This window comes from Muscardinus avellanarius, assembly GCF_963383645.1.
Source record: "Muscardinus avellanarius genome assembly, chromosome: 9".
Classification (NCBI taxonomy): domain Eukaryota; kingdom Metazoa; phylum Chordata; class Mammalia; order Rodentia; family Gliridae; genus Muscardinus; species Muscardinus avellanarius.
Window position 1 is genome coordinate 54593007 of NC_137795.1, and position 24957 is coordinate 54617963.

At 33.4% G+C, this 24957-nt stretch overlaps 1 protein-coding gene across 2 annotated transcripts in view; it reads right to left on the reverse strand.

The window, feature by feature from the left end:
• The window catches only part of PCLO (piccolo presynaptic cytomatrix protein), a gene marked incomplete at both ends in the record, with an annotated part of 389946 nt that overhangs the window by 134231 nt on the left and 230758 nt on the right, over positions 1-24957 (reverse strand). For both annotated transcript variants that reach the window (XM_080701058.1, XM_080701057.1), the window contains 2 exons: positions 14489-14579; positions 20535-20671. In XM_080701058.1, coding sequence (XP_080557184.1) covers positions 14489-14579; positions 20535-20671 — 228 coding nt within the window. The remainder of the gene's footprint in view (positions 1-14488; positions 14580-20534; positions 20672-24957) is intronic.

Sequence of the window (24957 nt, forward strand, 5' to 3'; positions counted from 1 at the left end):
TTTACCCCATTAAGATGTATGACTACAATGCACCGATTAAAAAAATTAAAGTAAGGCTTACAATGAGTAATTGAATCATGTATCATTGCACTGTTAAATAATAAAATAGGGGAAGCCATCTTGTGTGCCCAGGGAGAAATTCAGGTGGCCAGGCCCCCTTAATAGTATTCATTCAGTCCCACACAAATTTGAGCAGCAAGGATGGAACATATAGGTTTCCCAGCTATACTTTCTCTTGAGCTTCTAGAAAAAGCAGAAGAGGAGATGCAATTGTCTTACCCCTTTCTATTTTAAAAGTTGGCTGATCTAAAAAAAAATACTTGTTTCACAACAAGTTATTGGAAATAACGTTGGAGAAATGTTAAATGAACAGTCACCATAACTTATTTAAATTATTTATGAACATGGAGTAGCTCTCCTTGTTTCTGCCACAGTTTTTTATGTGATATTCTACATTTGAGAATAGTAGTATGGTATCAAATACAAGTGATCAAATTTTTTTAACTAGCATATCTTTTACATTACAACTTAAGTGTCTTTACAATTCAAGTTTGAAGCAAAGAGAAAATATACTTTTAAAAAACCTTATAAGGAATTAAAAGATATTAATACTATCTATTAAATTCAAAACTGTCTATTGGCTCATCATGAGAAGATCCTAATGTTTAATATATTCTGGCCCCTTTTATATAATGCTATAGCAAGGCAAAACAAAATAACACTAAACTAATATCTTGAATATTAAGTAGATAGGTCACAAAGAAAATGAACAGGGATAATTGTGTGCTAAGGCCTAAAAGTAAGAATCAGTACTATGTGCCACCTTATTTTTTAGTGACATCAGATGAGCTGAACCACAAGACCTTTTCCCTACTCTGATGGATAAGGTTCCCTAGCCACACAACTGTCCCCTTATGAAGGGATCAGTTCCTGTGTATCCCTGAGAAGTGGAGCACCTCAACCTTCTGATACTACAAAGCTTGCCTTCCATAGTACCTGTTAGTCACTCTGTTCCCAGGTATGAATCCAATTTGATCTTTTGTGTGTGGTGTTCTGTCTCCAAACTGTAAATATTTGACTGAAAAACTGCTACTAATCTCTCTCCTATCCAGTATTCTTTGTCCAACCCTTGCCACTACTCCAAGTTCCAGGATGAGAGGAATTCTACACACACACACACACACACACACACACACACACACACACACCCCCACAGTTCAACCATTAAACACAGGACAAAAATATGTTAATCAAAGAAAAATACTTAAAACTACATGATATTAAATTTGGCTTCTGAACTAAGTTAAAATATTTTTCTCAAAATTGTATCATTTTAAGAACCTACAGTGAATAGTAAATGAAAAATAATTTACTACTTTTGAAGTACAAATTAGTAGACTTTTCTGGGATAAAATTTGACAAGATACCTAAGAACATTAAAAATGTTTTCTTTTTAACCAGTAATGTTATTTCTGGGAATATATATTACATATATTATACTTTTTCTGGGGGATATATATCTGTATTATCATTATATATATTACATATTAATAAAAAGAATTTTTTAATTTTTATTCAATGTTATTTCTTGGAATATATTTATATTTTTGGGAATATATATATAATAGATTATTATTACATACATTATATAATATATATGCATATTTCCAGAAAAAATATTTTTGCAGCACTGGGGATATATTTTATTTTATTTATTTATTTATTTTTGGTGGTACTGGGATTCCTGGAAACCCTTCTACCTCCAGGCTACACTCTCAGACCTATTTTTATATTTTTATTTGGAAACAGGATCTCTTTTTGTATATTTTATTTGGAAATAGGGTCTCACTAAGTTGCTGAAAGCCTCACTAAGTAGCTGAGGCTGGCTTCGAACCCGTGCGATCCTCCTGTCTCAGCCTCCCAAGCGCGGGGATTACAAGCATGCGCCACCACACCCGGCTTGGAAACAGGATTTCTTAAACCAGTGAGGCTGGCTTAGAACCTGCATGATCCTCCTGTCTCTGCCTACCAAGCACGGGGATTACCAGCATGCACCACCGCACCCGGCTTTTATTCTTTATTTTTGAAACTGAGTCTCAGTAAGTTGTGCAGGGCTAAATAGCTGAGGCTGGCCATAAACTTCTGATACTCTTATCTCAGCCTCCCAAGTACTGGGATTACAAGTGTGCACCACCACATTCAGCTTCTGGGAATATATTTTAATGAAACAAAAGATTATGACAGCATCTTTTATTGCAACTTGTTTATAATAGCAAAAAAAGGAATATAACAGGAATTTGTATTAGTTGAAAGATGACTAGAGTAAATAATTACACTTCTAGCTGGGCGTGGTAGTTTACATCTTTAATCTCAGTACTTGAGAGGCTAAAACAGGAGTATCACAGGTTTGAGGAAAGCCTCAGCAATTTAGTGAGGCTCTCAGCAACTTAGATCCTATTTCCAGATAAAAATAAAATAATAGGGCTAGGGTGTAGCTCAGAGGTAGAATGACCCTGGGTTCCAACCCCAGCACCACATACATAATATGAACATACACACACACACACACACATACACACACAAATCTATACAGTATGATAAAAACAGTCATTCAATTTATATTTGTGAAAAATTTTATGTAAATAATTTTAATGATTAGTCCCATGTATTTAAATGCCTTTATTAGGCAATTCATAGTATATTAAATACATATGTGAACTATATTACAGTATTTTTTCACCATGTAGCATGTGTGTTCATGTGTATAAAAAGGAAGAAAATAAAAGTCGTGAAATTATGATGGTTTCAGTTTTAGTTTTATACTGTTCACCACTACCATATTTTATGTGGAATTTATATTACACAAGTATATATATATATATATATATATATATTCATACATACATATGCATTTATACACATGCACAGACACAAGAAGAAAATTGAGAATATGTGCATTTAGCCATTTAGCTACTACAAGCTGGCAGCTGGATGCAGGTTTTGCCATTGAGAACTACAGTTAAGAGGAAAGAGAGTAACAAAAATCTTTATGAGAGAGTGGTAAAAGATAAATTCTCCATATCCTAATCGGAAAAAAACTTTTTAGCAAATAAAGAAATGAAGACCAATGTATATACATTTCCCATCTTGTCACCAAAATGATTTACAATTCTTTTAATGCTTTTACATATGGACAGTTCCTGACATTTCCATTGATCAGTAAAAGAATTGGAAAGTCTAGCTATTATTAATATTTAAAGCTATTCTTAAACACTTCTGCTCTGCTTTTAAAAATTACAAAGAAAACTCTTCTACTGAGTATTAAGGACGCGAGAAGAGTAAAGATAGGAATTCTATGGCAGTACTGGGGTGGAGTACTAGGTTGTTGTCATATTGATCATTAAGATTCTATGTATATCACAGTTTTTCTCAGAAACATGATGCACTCATTTATAAACTATTGATAAAATATTTGGACTATTTCCCTCAGATTCCTTAGATTTCTCAGAAAACATTGCTTTTAAGTGTGTTTTTATTCAGTTACCTAGAACTGCTATTATGTTGTCTGATGAGTAATTCTAGGTATAGAAGAGAAAGGTATATTAAGCCTGTATCTTTCTTTTTTGAAACACATTAAATCAAGATTATAATGGAATATACAGAAACATAACTTCCAAGAATATTACATCAAAACAAATTTCAATACATTCATTCATTGTGCTTAATTTTATATGAGCTTAAATATTTAGGTATAAAAAGTTTCTACAATCAAATAATTTTATAGATGACTGAAAAAATTCCAGAGGAATATGATATTATTATTATGGTCTCTGGAAGTATAAAATGTGGCAAAATTAAATTTAAATAGAAATATTATAATGTTAAAAATATATTTATCTCCTGAAAATGAAATTTTATAGACAACCAACCATTACAGAACTATGGAAGTTGAACAAAAGCATACAAAATACTCAAATGCATTTTTTTTTGAGAAGCTACTGATTACTGAATAAAAACTGTGGGGATATTTTCGTGCTTTGCTGGGATGCTTCTATCTCAAACTCGATTGCCATGGTATTTTGACTGGGCAAGGTAGGCATCAAAACTGGAAGCTTTGCAGCTATTAGGGATGGAGCGAGTGGCAGACCTGTAGATTATCTGGGCATTAAGCTTGGTAACTGAGAACTGGGCCAACATAACTAGATTTAATAAACTTTCTGGGTAAATTATTAGTGTGTGCTCAGCACAGATAAATCAGAGCTGAAAGTATCCACACATACCTAACCCAAAGAAGGTTACTTTGATGTACCACACAGATGAGACACTGACACATTAAAAACTGTTGAACTTTGAATACTCTTCCCAATATCTAAACAAATCCATGAGCAAAGCTTTACATATTTATAGGTAAGTTGAAGATGTCTAAGTAGGACTGATGGCCAACTGGCTAGCAACTGAGCTATTCAGACATATGGCCCCAAAATAATACAATAGTACTAAGATGAGATGATGATTATGATAAAAAGCTGAACAAAGGTGGCACATGCTTGTAATCCCAGCATTCCGGAGGCTGAGACCTGGAGGATCGTGGTTCGCCGACAGCCTCAGCTACTTAGTGAGGCCCCCTGCAATTCAGTGAGACCCGGTTTCAAAATAAAGAATAAAAAGTAGGGCAGGGAGTGTAGCTCGGAGGTCAAATGCTCCTGGGTTCCATCCCCAAACCCGCAAAAAAAAAAAAAAAAAAAAAAAAAGCTGAACAAAGAAATAAGTTTCTATAACCTGAGAAATAAATTTTTCCCTCAAGGAGAATATATGAATCTTATGGTGCTACATATACTATTTAATGTATCTGAATTTCAACAAAAACCTCTGATATCTGCAGAGAAGAAATAAAGTATGACCTACATTCTGGAAAAATTGAAGCAATCTCTTGGTGCCTACAGTTTTTTTTGTTTGTTTGTTTTACTAAAAAACTCCCTGAAGATCCAGACACAGGCATGTTAAAAAAAAAACTAAAGATTATGTTGAAAGAATTAAAGTATAGAAACAGTGGCTCAAAAAGTAATGATACTCCATAGGGAAAAAAATTTTAAAAAGAATTAAGAAGTCAGGTGTGGTGGCACAAAATTGTAGTCCAAGCACTTGGGAGGTTGAGTGAAACAGGAGGATCCTAGGTTTGTGGTCAGCTCAGTTATTTACTGAGGCACTCCATAACTTGAGACCCTGTTTCAAAATTAAGAATAAAATATAGGACTTGAGGTGTATCTTGGAGGTAGAATGCCCCTAGGTCCCATCCCCAGTATCACAAAAAAATTAAGAGAACTCATAAAGTATAAGTTAATGATTGTTCTCAACAGCATACTTGAAATAGCAGAAGAAAGAACTGGCAAATGTGAATACAAAGCAAAGAAAATGTTTTAATCTGAAGAAAAGAACAACAATAACAAAGAAAAAAAGAAAGAAAAATGAACAGAAACCTCAGAAACCAGAGACATTCAGTGAATCAACATAGGTGAAATGAGAATTGCAGAACTCAAGAGCTCTGGAGGAGAGAGGTAGGGACAGCAAACATGTATTTGAAGAAATAATGGCCCCAAACTTCTAAAAGCTTTAGTATGCAGATTCAAGAAACACAGCCAAATCTAGGTGTCTTGAAAAAGAGAGATCCACACTCAGAAACATCACAGGCACAGTGTTAAAAGCCAAAGGAAAACAGACAACCCCAAAAGAAGTAACAGAGACATTTCTGATCACATTCAGGCCTGGCTAACTTCTTATCAGGAGTAATGAGAATCACAATGCAAGAGAATGTCATACTCAAAATAATAAGATGAAACTAAGCATGGTTGCGCACACCTGTAATACTGTTATGTGGGAAGCTAAGATAGGAGGATCACAGGTTAGAGGTCAGCATGTGGGAGCTCATCAAATCCCTGTTTCAAAATGCACACACACAAAAAAAAAAAGAAAAGAAAAAGAAGAGTATAATTCAGAGATAAAATGATCCTGGGTTCAATTTAAAGTACAACAAAACAAAACTATGAGGAATCCACTAACCCAATTTTGATTAAGATTATTTATATCCAAAAAACTAACTTTTAAAACTGAAGATGAATTAAAGACATCCTCATATAAACAACGAATGAGAAAATTGTAACTAGCAGGTTGAAAGGAAATGCCACTAGATGATAATTAATGTTGACAAAAAAATCTTAATAAATAAATTTAACATAATGGAAATCATACAAAGCAGCTTTGTAACCACAACAGAACTAGTGATTTAAAAACTGAAAGAGACTGAAGAATCAAATGTTTCTAAATAAAGAATGGTAAAAGAAGAAAAGTAGATTAGAAAATAGTTTTAACTGAATAAAAATAAGATGCATAGTACAGCAGAGCTCAGAGAAAAATAGACATATGTTTATATTAGTAAAGAAGAAAGTCTCAAGTAATAACCTAAATTTTCAATTTAGGAAACCAGACAAAGAAGAGAGAGAAAAAAAAAACCATGAAGTAATTTTAAAAAAAGAGAAATAAGCCAAGTGTAGAGGTACATGCTTGCAATTTTAGTACTTGGGAGCCTAAAATAAGAGCGTTGTAGGTTTGTAGCCAGCCTCAGCTAATTATTGAAGCCCTCCACAACTCAATGAAACTCTTTCAAAATGAAGAATAAAAAGATAGGGCTGGAGGTATAGCTCAAAGGTAGAATACCCCTGGCTTCAATCCTCACTACTGCAAAACATTTTTTTGAACAGAAAATGATAAAATATAAAAAAGAAAACTCAATACATGAAAAAGGTGGGTCTCTGAGAAGAATGACACAATAGACAAATTTTCAGCTAGATTTATCAAGAAACAGCTGAAAAGACACAAATGATCAAAACCAGGATTTTTAAGAAGACCATCACCAAGAGACACAAGAGATATGACAAACACTGAATACATTTGTGACAAAAATTATAAAACTTAGATGAAATGGATACATTTAAACTGGAACTGAAAGAAGAAAAAGATTTTTCAGAGACATGATTTCGCATTTAGAAAACTATAAGAATTTCACAAAAATGATAAGAAAACTACATGAAACTAAAAAGATCTAAATGAAGAAATGCTACATGTTCATGGATTAGAAAACTCAGTGTTAAGATAACAATTCTATGTTGATCTATACTATCAATGAAATTTCTATTATAGTCTCAACAGGATGATCCTAAACTTTTATCAAAATAAAAAGGCTTAGCCAGGTGTGGTATTGCACACTTGCAAACCCAGTACTTGGGAGGCAGAGACAGGGGGATCACAGGTTTGTGGCCAGCCTCAGCTACATAGTGAGGCCCTCTGGAACTTAGTGAGACCCTGTTTCAAAATACAGAATAAAAAATAGTGCTGGGGGTGTAGCTTGGAGGTAGGGTGCCCCTGGGTTCAATCCCCACTACTGTTAAAAAGTAAAATTTTAAAAGCTCTTATAATAGCCCAAACAATTTTGAAAATTAAAAAGTTTCAGGACATGCCAAGGCAATTCAATATTTTTTTTCCTTCTCAATAAAAGGTACCTGCACAATTATATCCATTTGTGGATATCCAACAAACTTGAATCCCTGTCTTATACCATGTACAAAAATCATAAAATTGCTGGGTGTGGTGGCGCACACTTGTAATCCCAGTACTTGGGAGACTGAGTTAGGATCTCACAGGTTTGAAGCCTGCCTCAGTTACTTAGTGAAGCTCTCAGCAACTTAGTGAGACCCTGTTTCCAAATAAAAAATACAAAATATTTCTGGGAGTGTAGCCCACAGGTAGAAAGCCTCTGGGTTCCATCCCCAGCACCACACACAAAAAAAGGGGGCTCCAAGCAGAAAACAAAAGATAGCATCTTTGTGACTTTGGGAAAAGCAAAGAGTTTTTATTATGCTGTCAAAAGTTGAGTCCTCTATAAAATAAAATAAAAAAAAATCAGGTTCTATTAAGATGTAAAACCTTTTATTAAAAGATAAAATAAAAAGAACAAAGAACAAACTGAAGGAAATACATGCATATCACATAACTTTTATAACAGTTTTAGTCAAAAATCTCTAAAGAACTTACAACTTAGCCTGGTGTAGTGGCTCACGTTTGTAACCCCAGTACTTGGGAGGCTGAGACAGGAGGATCGCGCAGGTTCAAAGCCAGCCTTAGCTACTTAGTGAGGCTCTCAGCAACTTAGTGAGACCCTGTTTCCAAATAAAGTATAAAATAGGTTTGGGAGTAGGCCCAAAGGTAGTAGGCCCATGGGTTCTATCTCCAGTAGCCCTCCCCCCAAAAATCTTACAATTCAGTAAGATTATAGACTTCTCAAATGAATAATGGGCAAAATATTTGAAAAGATATTTCACCTGAGAATATGCATGTATTATTTATAAATGCATAAAAAGACACAAAAATCCTATCATTAAGGAAATGTAAATTAAAACAAGGTATCACCTATACCCATCTAAAATGACAGACATAGGCCTCTCACACTCTTGAGCTGGCCTGCAATCTCCCTGAATGTATATCCTCACTTTTCCTTATTAAAACTCTGCCTTTATCTCTGAAAAATAAAAAAATAAGATGATAGACATTGTCAGTGTTAGCAATGACTCTGAGAAAGTGGAACTCTTAGATATTGCTGGTAGAAACGTAAAATGCTACGCTAAAAAATAATTGGATGTTTTCTTAAATAGCTAAACAGAAACTAAATAGCCCAGAAATTTCGCATCCAAGGAGCTACTCAATAAAAATAACACATCCACACTAATACTTGTATGCAAATATGTATTTTCAAAACTAGGAAAATTCTGATAGGGTAAACCAAACATAGAATATTCTAATATTGGGATATATTCCACAATAAAAAGAATATATCACTAACATGTTACAGCATAGACTAATCTAAAAATGTTTGGAAAATAAAATAAGGTCAAAAAAACTACATACTATATGACTCCATTTATATGAAATGATTAAACAACACAAACTTACAGAGTCAGAAAGTAAATCAGTGGTTACTTATGGCTGAGAAAGGAACATTGGATGTAAAAATTACTATCAGGTTCTGGAAAACATTTTGTAATGATGAAACTTCCTAAAGCAAAACTGTGGTAATTTCATAGCTCTGTAAATTTATTAAATTTTTTACTTTTACATTAACAATGTATACTTGTGATGTATAAATTATACCTATACATGTATGTATGTATATGTATGTGTATATATATATATATATATATATATATATATATATATATATCAGCTGTAATAGTACTAACAAAAAAGAACTACTTTTGTAGATCCAATGAAATCTCTCATAATTAGTAAACTTTTTCTAAAGACCAAAAAGATGTTGACTAATGAGGACCAGAAAATGAGCTACAGTTTCCTAAGAAGATGCTTCTATCTTCTCAAACTAAACATTTTTAATGTTTTTTTTACCATTATAATTACTAATTAGTCTTTCTAGCTTTGCAGATGTAGTCAGTCTATTATGCAATGCCTTTTTTTAAATCAAAAGAATTTCTTTGGCTTGTTTCAAACAAACAGCTGTGTTTCTGGAGCCATAAAATAGAATTCTAAGGAGAGAGAGAGGAAAGAGAGAGAGAGAGAAAGAGAGAGAGAGAGAGAGAGAGAGAGAGAGAGAGAGAGAGAGAATATGAATGAGAGAATATGAATTTTGTGTTAGGCCCATTTGTGATTATGTGAGGTACATGAAGCTCATTTTATTTTATAGATGAAAGATCTTATTCTCAAAACTTAAATAAGTATTACAGATGAAATCTAAGCCAGGTCTTTATAATTCCAAAACTTATTCTTTGCATTCTGCTGCCTTATGCTTAGTTGCATAAAGACTTTAAAAACTATTGTAAAACTTTAAAAAACATCTACTAGTTGCATCTTGAAAGTTTACATGTTAATATTAAAGGATCTTTTTTTTCTAAAAAACAGTGCATTTCATAGAAGATTATTTGCATGTATTTTTCTCTGTATACATTATAAAATTATAAGATATGGTACATATGTATATTTACAGGTATATACACTTCCAGATACATAGATATAGGCATAAACAATAAATGTTTTTTTTTAATTTCCTTGGATTTTGTTTCAATTCTTGCTAAAATTTTATAGTAATAATTTCCTTATATTTCAGATACTTCTACTAAACCATGTGTAGGTTGAGGATCAGTCTTTTTGTATTCATTTTATTCACTTAGCATCCAACATGATTTACATAATACCATGGATGTTAAATGAATGAGTATCAATGAAAAGGATTTAAAACACATGGAATATAAGCCAGGGTGGTTGCACATATCTGTAATCTCAGCACTTAGGAGGCTGAGACAGGAGGATTGCAAGTTAAAGGCCAGCTTCAGCAACTTAGTAAGGTCCTCTTTATTGAGTACCTCAAAGAGCTTTTGTGTGTACAGACTCAATATATATTTTTTCCATATTATGAATTAAAATGCTTAGCATATTACTGTATTTAAAATAATAATAAATGCACACCATACTAAAATAAATCGCATACTTTTATATATAATATTGTTGGTGCACTGTAGTCTCACATCATACTGTAGTTCAGATTGATAGTGATACAGATGCACACACTTGGTGAGCTCCTCCCTTCCCTGGTTCTCTCTATGCTTCCTCCCCTTCCCCATACATGATATTAAGATTGGCATTGGTATTCTCCCATATGTACATTGGTATTCTCCCATATGTACATAATGCCAATGAAAGAGTTTCTTTCATTAATTCACCACCATGATATAATATTCATATAAGCATGTTGCCTGAGTGAGAATACAGGAAATACCCAACCTCTTAACAATTTCATTGACTTCCGGGAAGATGGCGACCGAGAAAAGCGGGGCTTAAGAGTTCTGCTAACAACCAATCTCCATTACCACAAAAAGAGCGCCTTTCATAGCCAGAAAACACCATCACCAGAAAAACAAAAAAAACCACCAGGCTCCAGAGAGAAAGCGGACTGAGAACAGAGCTCAGGGTCACAGAGGAGACACACGCGCCCGAGGACGCGGCAGCAGCGCCATACTGCCGGCGGCAGCGGCGAACTCAATGGACGGCTACAGCAAGCCAGGAGAGCCGCTGCGGAACAGCCAGGAGGGATCTTTCGGCGCAGACAGCATTTAAAGCTCCCAGTGGCTGAGCTCAGCACACGTTGCAGGGATTCAGAGTGGAAATCAAAACCAGAGAAGAAAAAATACGCCAGCCTCATAGCCGAGGGCGTGGCAGAGGCGCCATATTGCCACCGGCGGCGGCAGCAGCAGTGAATTCACCGAGTCCAGTACAGCTACATCTGCGTACTCAAGAACAGTGAGTCAAATTGCGGGCCACAGAGGAGAAATCGCAGTATTGGACCTCCTGGGACTTGACCCAGTGAGGGAGTGGTGGTGGCAGAGATATCACACCATAGGAGAACGTGCAACCTGGCACCCCCCATAGTTTAAAGCAGCCTCTATCGACTCCCTGGGTCGGAGACTCTGTGATACAACCCAGTAAAGGAGTAGTGGGGTCTGAGATAATACAGACTCGAGATCCAGAGCACCTTAAGTGAAGCCATAGTGACCCAAGGGAAGAACCCAGAGAAGGCACAAACCTCCGAAATCATGAGAAAGAGGAATAACACTGGAGCAATGAATGTGCACAACCCCACAACATCAGAACCTGATAAAACAGAAAATCAGAGATTTCTAGAAGATCAAATCAGGAAAATAACTGTAGAAATAATAGAGGTGCTTCGAAAAGAACTCAGAGAGAGCCAAAAAGAGATAAAGGATGCAATTAATGAAGTAAAGGCCTCAATTCAAAGCACAAACAACCGATTAGAACACATGGGGAACAGAATCTCGCTCTTAGAAGATGAGCAATCCAAAAATGAATGCATAGTTTCTAATCTAGGAAAAAATATCCAACAGCAGGAATCTGACATTGAAGAAATATGGGCGCATCTTAAGAGAGCTAACCTAAGAATAATTGGAATAGAGGAGGGAAAAGAAAGTGATACCAAAGGGATCAACAATCTCTTCAAGGAAGTAATAGCAGAAAATTTTCCAGACATAGAGCAAGAGGTTGATACACAGATCCAGGAAACTTATAGAACTCCCTTTAGACAGGATCGGAGAAGAGGATCCCCACGCCATATAATTGTCAAAATGACCAATGTGGAAGCCAAGCAGAGAATCTTAAAGGCAACAAAAACAAAGGGCCAACTGACATTCAGAGGCAAACCAATTAGAATCACTCCAGACTTCCCAAACCAAGTCATGAGAGCCAGAAGGGCTTGGAGTAACATATTCCAAACTCTGAAAGAAAACAACTTCCAGCCAAAAATTTCCTACCCAGCAAAACTTTCTATCAAATTAGATGGAGAAATAAGAAGCTTCCATGACAAACAGAAACTGAAGGAATTTATGTCTTCAAAACCAGCGCTAGAGAAAATACTCAAAGAGATTAACTACAAAGAAGAAATAGGTAACACTCACCAGAACCAGAGAAACAAGAGTTTCCATCCAACAGACAACTAAGATTGGTTATCTGTGGAGATTCATTATTTATGTTAGTCTTTTACCTATCTCTAAGTTGTATTGTTTGCCTTTATTGTTGTTAATTTTTAGGATTTCTAATTGGAATATTAATATACCTTCAGATATAGCATTTGGAAATATTTATCCAATTCTATTAGTAACTTTTAACTCTGTTTACATTGTCTTTGGATATACAATATTTTCTTTTATTTTTTAGGGAGTTTGTATATTCTTCTGTTGCCTGTGCCATTGAAATCATATCCAAGAAATCACTGCCAATTTCAATGTTGTGAGGTTTTATGACCCAGATTTTCTCCTAAAAGTTTATAGTCTTAAGATTTATATTTAGGTCTTTTATCTATTTTGAGTTAATACTTGTATATGGGATTAGGTAAAGGTCCAATTTTATTCTTTTCCATGTAATTATTATTTTTCAACAATATTTAGTTAAAAGATTATTATTTCCACCACCAAATGTTCGTGGAAACCTTGTCAAAAATAACTTGACAATATAGGGAAGAATTTAGCTCTAGGCTTGTATTTAACTCCAATGGTCTATATATCTGCCTTTAGAACAGTACTACACTGTTTCAATTATTGTAGCTTTATATGGTTTGAAATAAGAAAATATGTATCTGCTAGCTTTGTTCTTTTTCAAGATCGTTTTGGGTATCTAGAATTCATATTCCATATTAGGATAGATTTTTTTCTGAAAAATAAATATATAAATATATGATAGTTTCACCTAAAAAAACAGAAAAAAATATGCTCTAGTAAGAAAGAAAGCAAAAAGAAATATTGAAATGCTATCTTTAAGTCATCAAATGCTTGGTATCAGACAAATGAAACTGTTATGTGAGATTATCATTTTTAATTTTGGATAAATTGCTATAATACTAGATGTCAATCACTAAGCCAAGCATGGGAAGGAGGGATGGGAGGGAATGGGGTGGGATCGGGTGGGGGCTGACTGGGCGATGTGTGCATGTATGTCTACAAAAGTTTGTATCCCACTATGATGTATGAATACAGTGCACCAATAAAATAAAATTAAAAAAAAAACAATTTCATTAACTTTGAAAAATATGCTTTACCTCATTATTATTAAATAATGAAACATTTATTTGTACTATCAAAATTCTGTTATCTCTCAGAAGTTTCATGCTAATGAAAGACAAAGAAGACTAAAAAACTATCAGGTTCAAGGAGAAACAGTGCCAAGACAATTAAATGAAGGTTAAGATCCTGGATTAGATCCTAAACCAGGAAAAAAGAAACAGGGATTAGCGGGCAAAACTAATTTAGATAAGTTTTATATATGTTTTAATATCATATCAATGTTAATTTATTGGCGTTGATCATTTTATTGTAGTTAGACAGTTGTTAATGTTGAGGAAGCTGAAGCAAGAGTGGGCAAAAAAAAGAGACTGTCCTATTTTCTGGAGGTCCAAACTTATTTTAAACTAAGTTTATTTCATCATCAGCTGTTAGATACAGGCAAAGAGAAACAGCAAAATTGATCATTTGCTCACTGAATGAGTGTAGGGGGGGATTTACCCTCACAAGAACCTGACAGTTCTTTACTATAAGTATAAGAAAGAATGTTTTATACTCCTGAAGCCAGTGGTATTACTTAATAGAGCAATAAATATGAAATATTGTGATATTATTCACATTTAAAAACTGCAGTTAGTGAAAAGCATGATCAGAACATGTACCACTAAGTAACTTCTTATAAGATCATGTTTTCAACGGTTTTTACACTCAAATGAAACAGCCTGCTTAGTTTTAGAATTTTCTAAAATAATTTTTGATAAAATGTGATTTTTAATATTTAATGAGGCATTTAAACCAAAATCCAAATACATGTGTCAATCTGACATTGGAATAAGAAAGCAACGAGATTATCTGATTTGCTTTACCTGAAACCGTATGATCCTTGGAGTCTCTTGTTATTTTTATCCTTGCATGAGGGAAGATGTAATGCATAGTCTTTCCATTCATCTGTATTATCTAAGACATACATGTAATAAGGTGAAAATCAATGTTAAATATACTCAAATATAATAAACAGGGGTAATCTTGTTCATTTAAAAGTATAATGGTTAAATCAACAAAATCCATTAGAAGATTGTCAATTAATGATAATTTAAGCATCATAAGGTCAGTTTACAAAATGACTTAATTAGTTTCTGTGTTGATATCATTGTTCACATTTGTAATTAGTCACTGGCAAAATGATTTATTTCAGAAATAAATGAATGCATGTAACAGATTCTGGAAGGTGTCTGTTACTACAGTAGTATATAATCACCATTAATACAACAGATAGATAATGTATATGAACAATTGACAAATTATGAATTAGCTCTGGAAAACCTATAAATAAACAGGAATTTTAAATATCATCAACTGAGTGATGCTACTGGAGAAAAGTTGGAGAAAATTTCCCCACTCCACATCTATACCATCACAAACAGATTTACTTTATGTTTAAGTTGATAATTTGTGAAATTATACTTCTGCTGAACCCAACTACTAGAAGTTTCAATGTATGTTAAGACTAATTCTGTCCAAATAAAGCCTTTGCTCCTTCTAGTGTTTTCTGAAAACTTTGTATTCTCTTGTTTTTCCCCTTCTCTCCTTTGCCTTCTACTCCTCTCCAATTTCCCTTCTTTCTCTTCTCGCTCCCTTCCCTAATCTGCATTTAATATCTTTATTTTTTACTAAAAATTAAATCAGGTACATTAAAAATTCTACAGCTATAACATGTAAACAAAATTCCTTTGAGACATAGGTAATTCATAAAAATTGGTATCTATTATTTCACGTATTCCCTAACTGCATGCATTATTAACTGATGATTATAGAATGTCATTTACCCCAACATGGTAAAATATAAGCTAAGAAAACATCATTTTGCCATTGGGTTTTTTTTCTTGTAGTTTTCTGAGACTGTCAACAACCAGCTTCATGAGTACACCTTATAAATCAAAAACATTAAACTTCTATAACTAAGACCAATGTGACCAAATATTTAAAAAGATCTTTTCCCATGTATAAATTAGATGGATCTCAGCTTTTTTTTTTTCCTACCATTATAGGTGCATGTTGGGAGTCCTCTAGCAGGAGGCTGCTAACAGTTACCTTCAGGGTAGCTGTTGCTTTTCCCAAACAAGAGTAGGAACAAGGTTGGGGCAGAATGGAGGTTAAGTAAGTATAGCCTCACACCTTGCCCCAAGGGCTAGCATTTATTATCATGGTCTCTTGGTGATTCTGCACTGATGACCTATCACCTACACTGTACCAGAAAAAGGATTTTTTTTTTTTACTCCCCAACCACAAATATTTCAAAATGAATTATTTAAATGAGTTGAGTCTTCATATTTAGGAAATACTAATGTTTGATTTTTTTCTTTTCTTTTTTGGTAGTACTGGGGGTGGAACCCAGAGGCGTTTGACCTCCGCGTTGTACTCCCAGATCTATTTTATATTTTTTGTTTGGAAACAGTCTCACTAAGTTGCTGAGAGCCTCACTTAGTAGCTGAGGCTGGCTTCGAACCTGAGTGATCCTCCTGTCTTAGCCTCCCAATCGCGGGGATTACAAGCGTGCACCACCACGCCCGGCCTAATGTTTGAGTTTTAAATATACCTTACCTATACAGACATCCATCCAGTTCTTCACTTAAAATATCACATAGAAGCCAGGCATGGTGGTGCACGTTTGTAATCCCAGCATTCAGGAGGCTGAGACCGGAGGATCACAGTTCACCGATAGCCTCAGCTACTTAGTGAGGCCCTTTGCAACTTAGTGAAACCCTGTTTAAAAAAAAAAAAATAGGGCAGGGGGTATAGCTCTAAGGCCAAATGCCTCTGGGTTCCATATCCAGACCCGAAAAAAAGAAAAAAATCACACAGACTAGATGCAGCACAGTGTGCCTTACTGGGTCCCAGCTCTATGGTAAGTACTACATATTTATATACCATGCTGGATGGAACAGAGGTCTGCTGGTGTTCTAGGTGCTTATAGCCAGAGACATAATGCAGGAAGAACTACTGGAGCACAAAGGAAAAACACTAGCAGGTTTGTGGAGAGATGTTGGTTATAGTGCCAGGGAAGTCTTGTTACAAGAGGCAGCATGTACATGTACACCTAAGTGACGAGAGGTCAAGGAAGGAAATATAATTTAAACACCAATATAAGAGAAAGAGCAACTGCTTTGGAGGAACTTCACATGCCCTCAAAGCAGCAGTTGAATGGTAATCACAGAGGATACAGGCTTTAGTGCAGAGTGGAGTTTTTTGTAATGGCCAAAATGTGTTCATCTTTGCAATCACCAAGCAAATAACAGTCCTATTTACAGACTAAGTGTGTAAGAAAAAAAAAAAGATGGCATTGGGTGATCTGTTCAACTCACAAAACAGAATTGGATATCTATTGCATAGTGCAGAGGTTAAACATAAATAAATAAATTTGAAAAGAAGTTTGTATTTGCAGATTTGGTTATTTTGCATAGTACAACTGTGAATCTATCTAATAAACTTCAGAAATATTTTCAATCCCCAATATGTTTTACACAATATATTTTTATTGAAGATAAATTAGTGTTTGTATAAGTCAATTTATCTTTATTCTTTTTGCCTCCAGAGCACTTTATGAGCATAAATCTCTGTTACACTCACAAACTGAGTTTATTGGTTACAAGAGCTTTTATGATTAGAGATGCAAAGGAGTGAGTAAAATGAAAATGTGATTTTCCAATTCTCCAGACCAAAAATATAGTTATGAGTTAAAGAAGACAGAACTTGAAGATAAAAATGTAAAGAAAACATGCATTTTGAACTTTATATAATTAAACTTTGGAATATTATTTAATTAAAGCACATTATTGTCTATGTTATATCTATTTAGAAGAAAAACTGTAAAAATTACTTTCATAAAAATCAACATTTTTTTACTTTTTTGGATGAGGAGAGGTTGTGATTCTGGAGGGACAGATGTGGTTTCTGGGGATAGGCAATATGCCCTTTCTTGGCCTATTTTTTATAATCAATTTATAACTTTAGATATTTGCAGTTTTGATTATTCCACAGTTCTTGTTAGTTTGATGGATAACAAAGTAAAAATAAAAAATTTAAAAATGTAAAAGACTGCTATCAGCTAGAAAACACATATTATTACATTCAGCTAACAGGAAATCACTGTTTTCTGTTATCAAGTATACAAAGAAATTTATTAAATGGTTCTCAATATAGCCTCTCTGTTTGATTTAGGCATTATATTAGTCTCTAAGTATATAAGCCTTAACATATGATATACTTGGCTAATCTTGCTTAAGATAATCTTCTCTAGAGAGTGAAGGGTCATATGTTTTCTTTAATATGTGAAGGATAAGCCGGGCGTGGTGGCGCACGCTTGTAATCCCAGCATTCGGGAGGCTGAGACCTGGAGGATCGCAGTTCGCAGACAGCCTCAGCTACTTAGTGAGGTCCTCTGCAACTCAGTGAGACCCAGTTTCAAAATAAAGAATAATAAAAAAAAAATAGGGCAGGGGGTGTAGCTCAGAGGTAGAATGCCCCTGGGTTCCATCACCAGACCCGCAAAAAAAAAAAAAAATAATAATAATAATATGTGAAGGATAGGGAGTAATTGGGATATGAGACTCCAGATGAAGAAACCTCAGGGGAACCAGGGAGGAGATATAGGGTAGGAGTGGAGGAATATTTAGGTTCATTAATAGAAATACTACCACAGACTATATGTATACATGGGAATATATACCAACATCAATCTGTGTATTCCATATTGGAAAGAAGGAAAATAGGGAGGGGAAGCACTCAGATCATGTGTATGTATGTCACTGTCAAGATTTATATTACGATATGTGGCTAATTTGCCAATAAAATCCAAAAGGTAAAAAAATAAGATGAATTTATAGATAAAATAAATAAGTATAATGTACTATACCATTGGTCAGTCAAAATCATGAATCTGTATATGTTAATAACTAAAAATTAGGAACAAAATTCTCATTGGGGAGATCCATATTTCATCTAACTACAATAGAATTTTAGAAATTTTTGAAAGTAGACAAATATTACATAAATGTATTCTCAAATAATATTTGATGGATAAATTAGTTGGTGTATACTATTCTAGGCATTCCTGAAAGTAGTAGTATTGGGTGATAAGTATATAGAGGCTGTTATATTTTTTTCTTTCTAGTTTATACAACTGATCTTAAGATTTTATTAAAAGTATTTGCGTTTTTATTGACTTAACAAAGACTTGTGGGAAATTCTAAACTTCAGAGAAACAATTAATATGGGTAACATATAAGTATGTCATTACAAAAGAATTCTTAAAATATACTTAAGAATGTTATATCCACCTGACAGGATTATTACTTTAATAATTGTAGATAAAAAGAAGTAAATTTAAAAACATATTTTAAAAATTTAAGCTGGGTGTGGTAGCACATGCTTGTAATCCCCGCACTTGAGAGGCAGAGACAGGAGGATCGCACTGGTTCGGAGCCAGCCTCACTGGCTTAAAAGACTCTGTTTCCAAATAAAAAAATATAAAAATAGGTCTGGGCGTGTAGCCCGGAGGTAGAAGGGCTTCCAGGAACCCCAGTACCACAAAAAAAAAGAAAAAAAATTAAAAAATTTTAAAACATGTTTGAATGACTTCATTACTATATTATTATGAGTTGAAATATAACTATAAATTTAACTTTAAGATGAAGGTAAGCTAAAAAGTATAATTCAGTATCATCTGACACAGTAAAATGAAGAATAAAGAAATAAAATCATATTGACATGTTTATTTTGGTAAACACAACCTTAAACCAAAAATGTATTGAAGACATCAGAATCTAAAGAATATTTAATAACATATAGAAAACATGTATATAGAAAAATAAAGCAGAACAAAATTCTGAGAAAAACTGTATTTAATAATTCGAAGTCCATGAAAAATGAAATTGCATAGGACAAAATCAAATTTGAGATCATAGATTATATACTGACAGTACTTGTACATACAAAAGCCTTATTTCCTTCTATTTCTCAATATGATAAACACTATGTTAAATTTTAGTAAGTTCATGTGAGTCTTGTTGAAAACATGGTTTTTGTCTGAATCAATGAATCATCTAACTGAATAATTTAGGAAATAATATAAGTGAAATAAGTATATTCTTTTATGAGTATTATAATGATCATAATGAGTACCTAACCTGCAAATATCTGATGTTCCAGAGTAACTGATGTAGGGCCACTTAGTTTACAATAGAAATCGCCTTTAATTTATGCAACTGTTTATTTCGGGATTCAGCTGAAACATCATGTCATTTGCTCTCAAGTGAGAAATAATTTTGGTACCATTTTATGTAATTTTAAAAGTTATCTCTAAGCTTCCAGTTATTTACTTATAAAAAGGTATTAATAATACCTACTTTGAGTTATTCAAAATTAAAAAATAAATGTAAAACAATATTTCTGTATAGCAGACCCTCTAATATATTACTTGAATTTCCTCCTCCATGTAAAAGCTTCTTCTCCTCCTAGCTAAATTAGTTTGATCATTCTCTTATTTGATTTTTCTTAGCCTCTGAATATTGTTATTGAAAAGCATTGAAATATACAAATATATTTTCTTCAATAATCTTATAAACTCTTGAGTCATTCACGTATTCTTCTTGTATATCAGTACTGGATTGTCAAAAAAATTTAATAATTATCTATTATAGAAATGAATATTCAAATTGCTTGGTAGAAGCATCATAGTTATGATCCAATGTCAATCAGTCAGAGCTGGTGAAGTGGGGTATTTCTTTAAGTTACTGAGGAAAAGCACCTACGAACTTGACTGAGTAATATTTAGGATAATTGAGATCATTTTAGAATAAAACAACTTTTTGTTGTTGTTGATGAATCTAAATGATTGCTAAATACAGAACTTACTTGTTCTTGATGTTGACTGAGAGGTCTAGGGTGGACCAATCTTTCTGGAAGTTTTCGATCCAGGCCATGTCCATTTTCCAAACGAGACTCCCTGGGTTTATCAAACCAATCTGTTTCCTCACGACGTAAATGATAGGCTTTGGAGACCAAAGAAATATTGTACATTGCAACCACAACTAATACAGATGGTAAAGGGCAGCAGATGGTCTGCAGTGCTAACATGCATTTAGCTTGTTAACCGTACATGCATTTCAAGCACAATGCCCAATGGGACCAGAAACATTGTTTTCATTATTATGTCAAATAAAAATCATGTACCAAAGGATCACCTAGAAAAAATGATGTACTTGGATGTTAATCTCAGCAAATAAATTAAAATATTAAATCAGGATGAAATGAAATATAGATTGTTATAGAATAAATGAACAAGAGTCATTCTATTTGGCCCTAGTCCATTTGTTCCCACTTCTTCACCTCTTCCTACAATCTGCTACCCATCATTAATATTCAAAGGAAAACTTATTCCTTGAGTATTGAGGTTTCTGTTACCTTCCCATCATTATCTAAAACCAGCACAAATATGTGTCTTTTGGCTTTAATAGTTGGTGAATATTTTTGGACATTTCTATGACATTCACAAATAAAAATATTTATTTCTAAGAGGACCTCAATGTTATTGCTAGGAACATGTGTCCCATAATAAAATGTATTTATTATAACTTTTAATAAAACTACTATTCTCTAAAGAAAACACTGATTAAGAAAACAGTTTGGGAATTGATGTGTGTGTTTGTGTGTGTGTGTATTTCTGGGATTGACACAAGGGTATTCTCCCTCCAAGCTATACCCCCAGCTCTATTTTATTTTTATTTGGAAACAGGGTCTCATTAAGTTGTGCAGAACCTCTTACACTGTGACAAGGCCTTACCTCATACGTTTTTGAAAAGGCAACCAAATTGAAAATATATGATTTTTAGTTAAAATTTTCACATCATGTCATTTATATTACTCAGATCTTCTAAAACTTTCAGTTAGTAACCAATCTTATACTTTACCTAGTATATAAAATTTGGCCTATTATAATTGTTATATTCCTGTAAAAATGTTCCTGTTATTAGTCTTTGAAAATGCACTGCTGCTTTTTAAGTGGCAGGAGAGATCCTTCTCAAGTATCCATCCTGAAAGATTTGTTGAAACTGCTGTCAAACTATTCTTTCTTGAAGTTGTAGCTTCTAAAATGTCACACTGTTGAATAACTTGTAATGGTTTCCACTTTTGGCTACATCCCTGACAATCTTCTCTTCCAAAATTTCCTCTCAGAAATTTCCCCAGGCCATTTCTATCACGTATATGCTGGAAGGGCTGAAAACTCAATAGTGTATGCACCATATACACTTTTACACTCCTGACCTCAGAGCTGATATTTAACCACAACATTTTCTCCCAAAAAGAAGGAATGAGAGATGATGTGTCATGGTGTAGTCAATCTTAGATTTGAGGAAATATGATAGTACGTACCTGGTTTGTGGTTGCACATGTACTTAACTGAGCTCACCTATTAGAATATAAGCTGCTTGAAGGCAAGGCTCAGATCTTCTTTGCTTTTTTAAAATCTTCCCTTAATATTTAAAATAATACCTTGCACATGACATAATAGTCAATAAATATTTGAAGAATGAAGGAAGAATAGATTAGCCATCAACTAGAGAAAGAAGTTAAATATGCTATTTACAATAAATATTTAAGATAAATATTGATTTATCCCTGAGTTTCATTAATGGATACATTATCTTTTTCACAATATACACAATAGCGTATGGCATAGCACAATCTTAATTTGAAACCAAATGACTAAATTTACAACAAATGTTTAGTATAATAGACATTTACTAAGTAATACAAAACAAATCATTTTTATTTTTTATTTATTTTTTTGGTGGTACTGGGGTTGCTGGAAACCTTTCTACTTCTGGGCTACATTCCCAGACCCATTTTTATACTTTTTTATTTGGAAACAGGGTCTCTTAAGCCAGAACTGCTGGCTTTAACTTGCGTGATCCTCCTGTCTCCGCCTCCCAAGCATGGGGATTACAAGCATGGGCCACCACGCCTGGCTAAAACAAATCATTACTGAATCATCAATCTGTGAAAACATACTGGATTATACTCAACCACACTATTGTCGTTTTATGTGTTATAGACTTTTATGTATTTCCATTGAAAGAAGACAATAATACATACTATTTTCAATAAATGGGTATCTTGAATAAGCTTTCTTAATGGCATATGAAACACAATTCTTTAAAACACATGTTTTTCTTTGCTATATTTATACAAATAAGGCAGACTCCCAACCTGGTTTACTGAGTGATGTGTGCATGTATACTTCTACCATACTGTATGCCATTAAGATGCATGATTACAGTGCAGCAATAAAAAAGTTGAAATTTTATTTCTAATTCTGATTGTCTACTTTGATTTTATCTTATTTCTAATAATAAAGGAACAAAAATATCTCCTTTTCACAGGGTATAAAATCAATAAAGAGCAATCAGATTGAAAGAATCTGCTTTTTATTGGATCATTTGTAGCTATTTGTAGATAAATGTTAATTGTTTATAACTGTAGTTCTCAGATCTGTAGTTCTCAGATCTGTCATTGTTATCTGCCACGTTTAAAAATAAATTTCATAAAAATAATAGCATGTTCCAAATTAATTTTAAAAATTTCCTGTAGATTTACATCCCCCTTTTAAAAAAGTAGATAATATTTCCTTCAATTTTTATGTGTAAAATTTTTGGTATAGTATTATTCACAGGGAACAATTACATAGCTTAATTCTTCTCTGTATCAAATATTTTTAAGGAAGTCCATATAATGATATTTGAGGATAATGCTATTAACTGATCAAAGCTATTTTATTAACAGTCAGATACAGACATATGATTATATCTTCTAAACGCTTGTTTAACAAGTCTCTAACATTCAGTTCATGCATGTCACAATTTATGTGATTAGGAAAAATGTTCTTATCTTTTCCTTTAAGTTCCCAAGGAATCTAAGATTTCAAAAAAAAAGTAGAGCATTGCTTTGTAGGAAAAATCAATATATTTATAAAATTTTGCTATGTTTGTGCTTTAATTATGTATCAAAACAATCTTTATAAATAATTCTTGCTTAATTTCTAAATACATTTCAGTTTTAAATTTCACATAAATTGCCGGGTGTGGTGGCGCACGCTTGTAATCCCCGCGCTTGGGAGGCGGAGACAGGAGGATCGCGCAGGTTCGAAGCCAGCCGCGCTGGCGTAAGAGACCCTGTTTCAAAAATATAAAATAGGTCTGGGAGTGTAGCCCGGAGGTAGAAGGGCTTCCAGGAACCCCAGTACCACCAAAAAAAAAAAAAAATTTCACATAAATTATTTTCTTCCTTGGTATCATTTTGCACATATCATAATTTTGCAATTTCCATGATGCCTTATCAACTATTTATCAGAACAATTTTTTTCATAGTCTTTGATGACTATGAATATATATCATTCAAACACATATATGAGAGAAATAGTTATTTTTTATGGTTATGTAAATAAATGCCACAATTGAAATCTCTATAGAATTATCTATCAAGCCTATGTTTATAAAATCTGAGAGGAATAAGTCTATTTTTAAAATTCTTTCAATATGTATGTTCATGATATATATGTCCTTTATACATTTAGTTATGCCATAGATCGTCCTGGGTTTTTGTCTTGTTATATCACAAATTTGGCCTTCTTCCTCTTCTGCAACAATCATTATACATGTATAAACTATATATAAACATGTTTTTGAAAAAATGTAAAAACCTAGGAAAGATTATTTTCACACAATATTATAATTCTTGTTAAGCTATGTAAATATAGATTCACTCAAATAACTGGCAATATAAAAAGATACCCTAATACAGTATTTTACTTAAAGAATGAATTTTCAATAAAAATAGTCAATCCAACAGCCTGGAGAGAAGTGAAATAGTCTACTGAATTTTACAAGAAAAAGGTACTTTGTCTTCCTTCAAACACAGTGACTGTCTAAGTTCTAAAAAATCTCTAGAGCTGAGTTTCTAACATTGTATCTATGTGTAGATAAGGAATTAGAAAGAAAAGCCTTCTCATTAAAATATATTTTCCTGCAAGTTCTCAAGAAAAAGTTGATTTAAAAAGAAATATGTTTGTGTTAGTTGAGTCTTTTGGGATTTCTAAAGGAATGAATTAATAATACTTTTGGCTTATCACAAATATTTTATTTTCAGAATTCCAAGCCCCCTATAATTAAAATATAAACCACAAAGGGAAATAAAAAGAAAAAAGTACTGAGAGTCATGAGACTTCTTGGTGTAAGCAAGATTCTTCACACCCCTGCATACTTCTCCCTCATATCTAAAA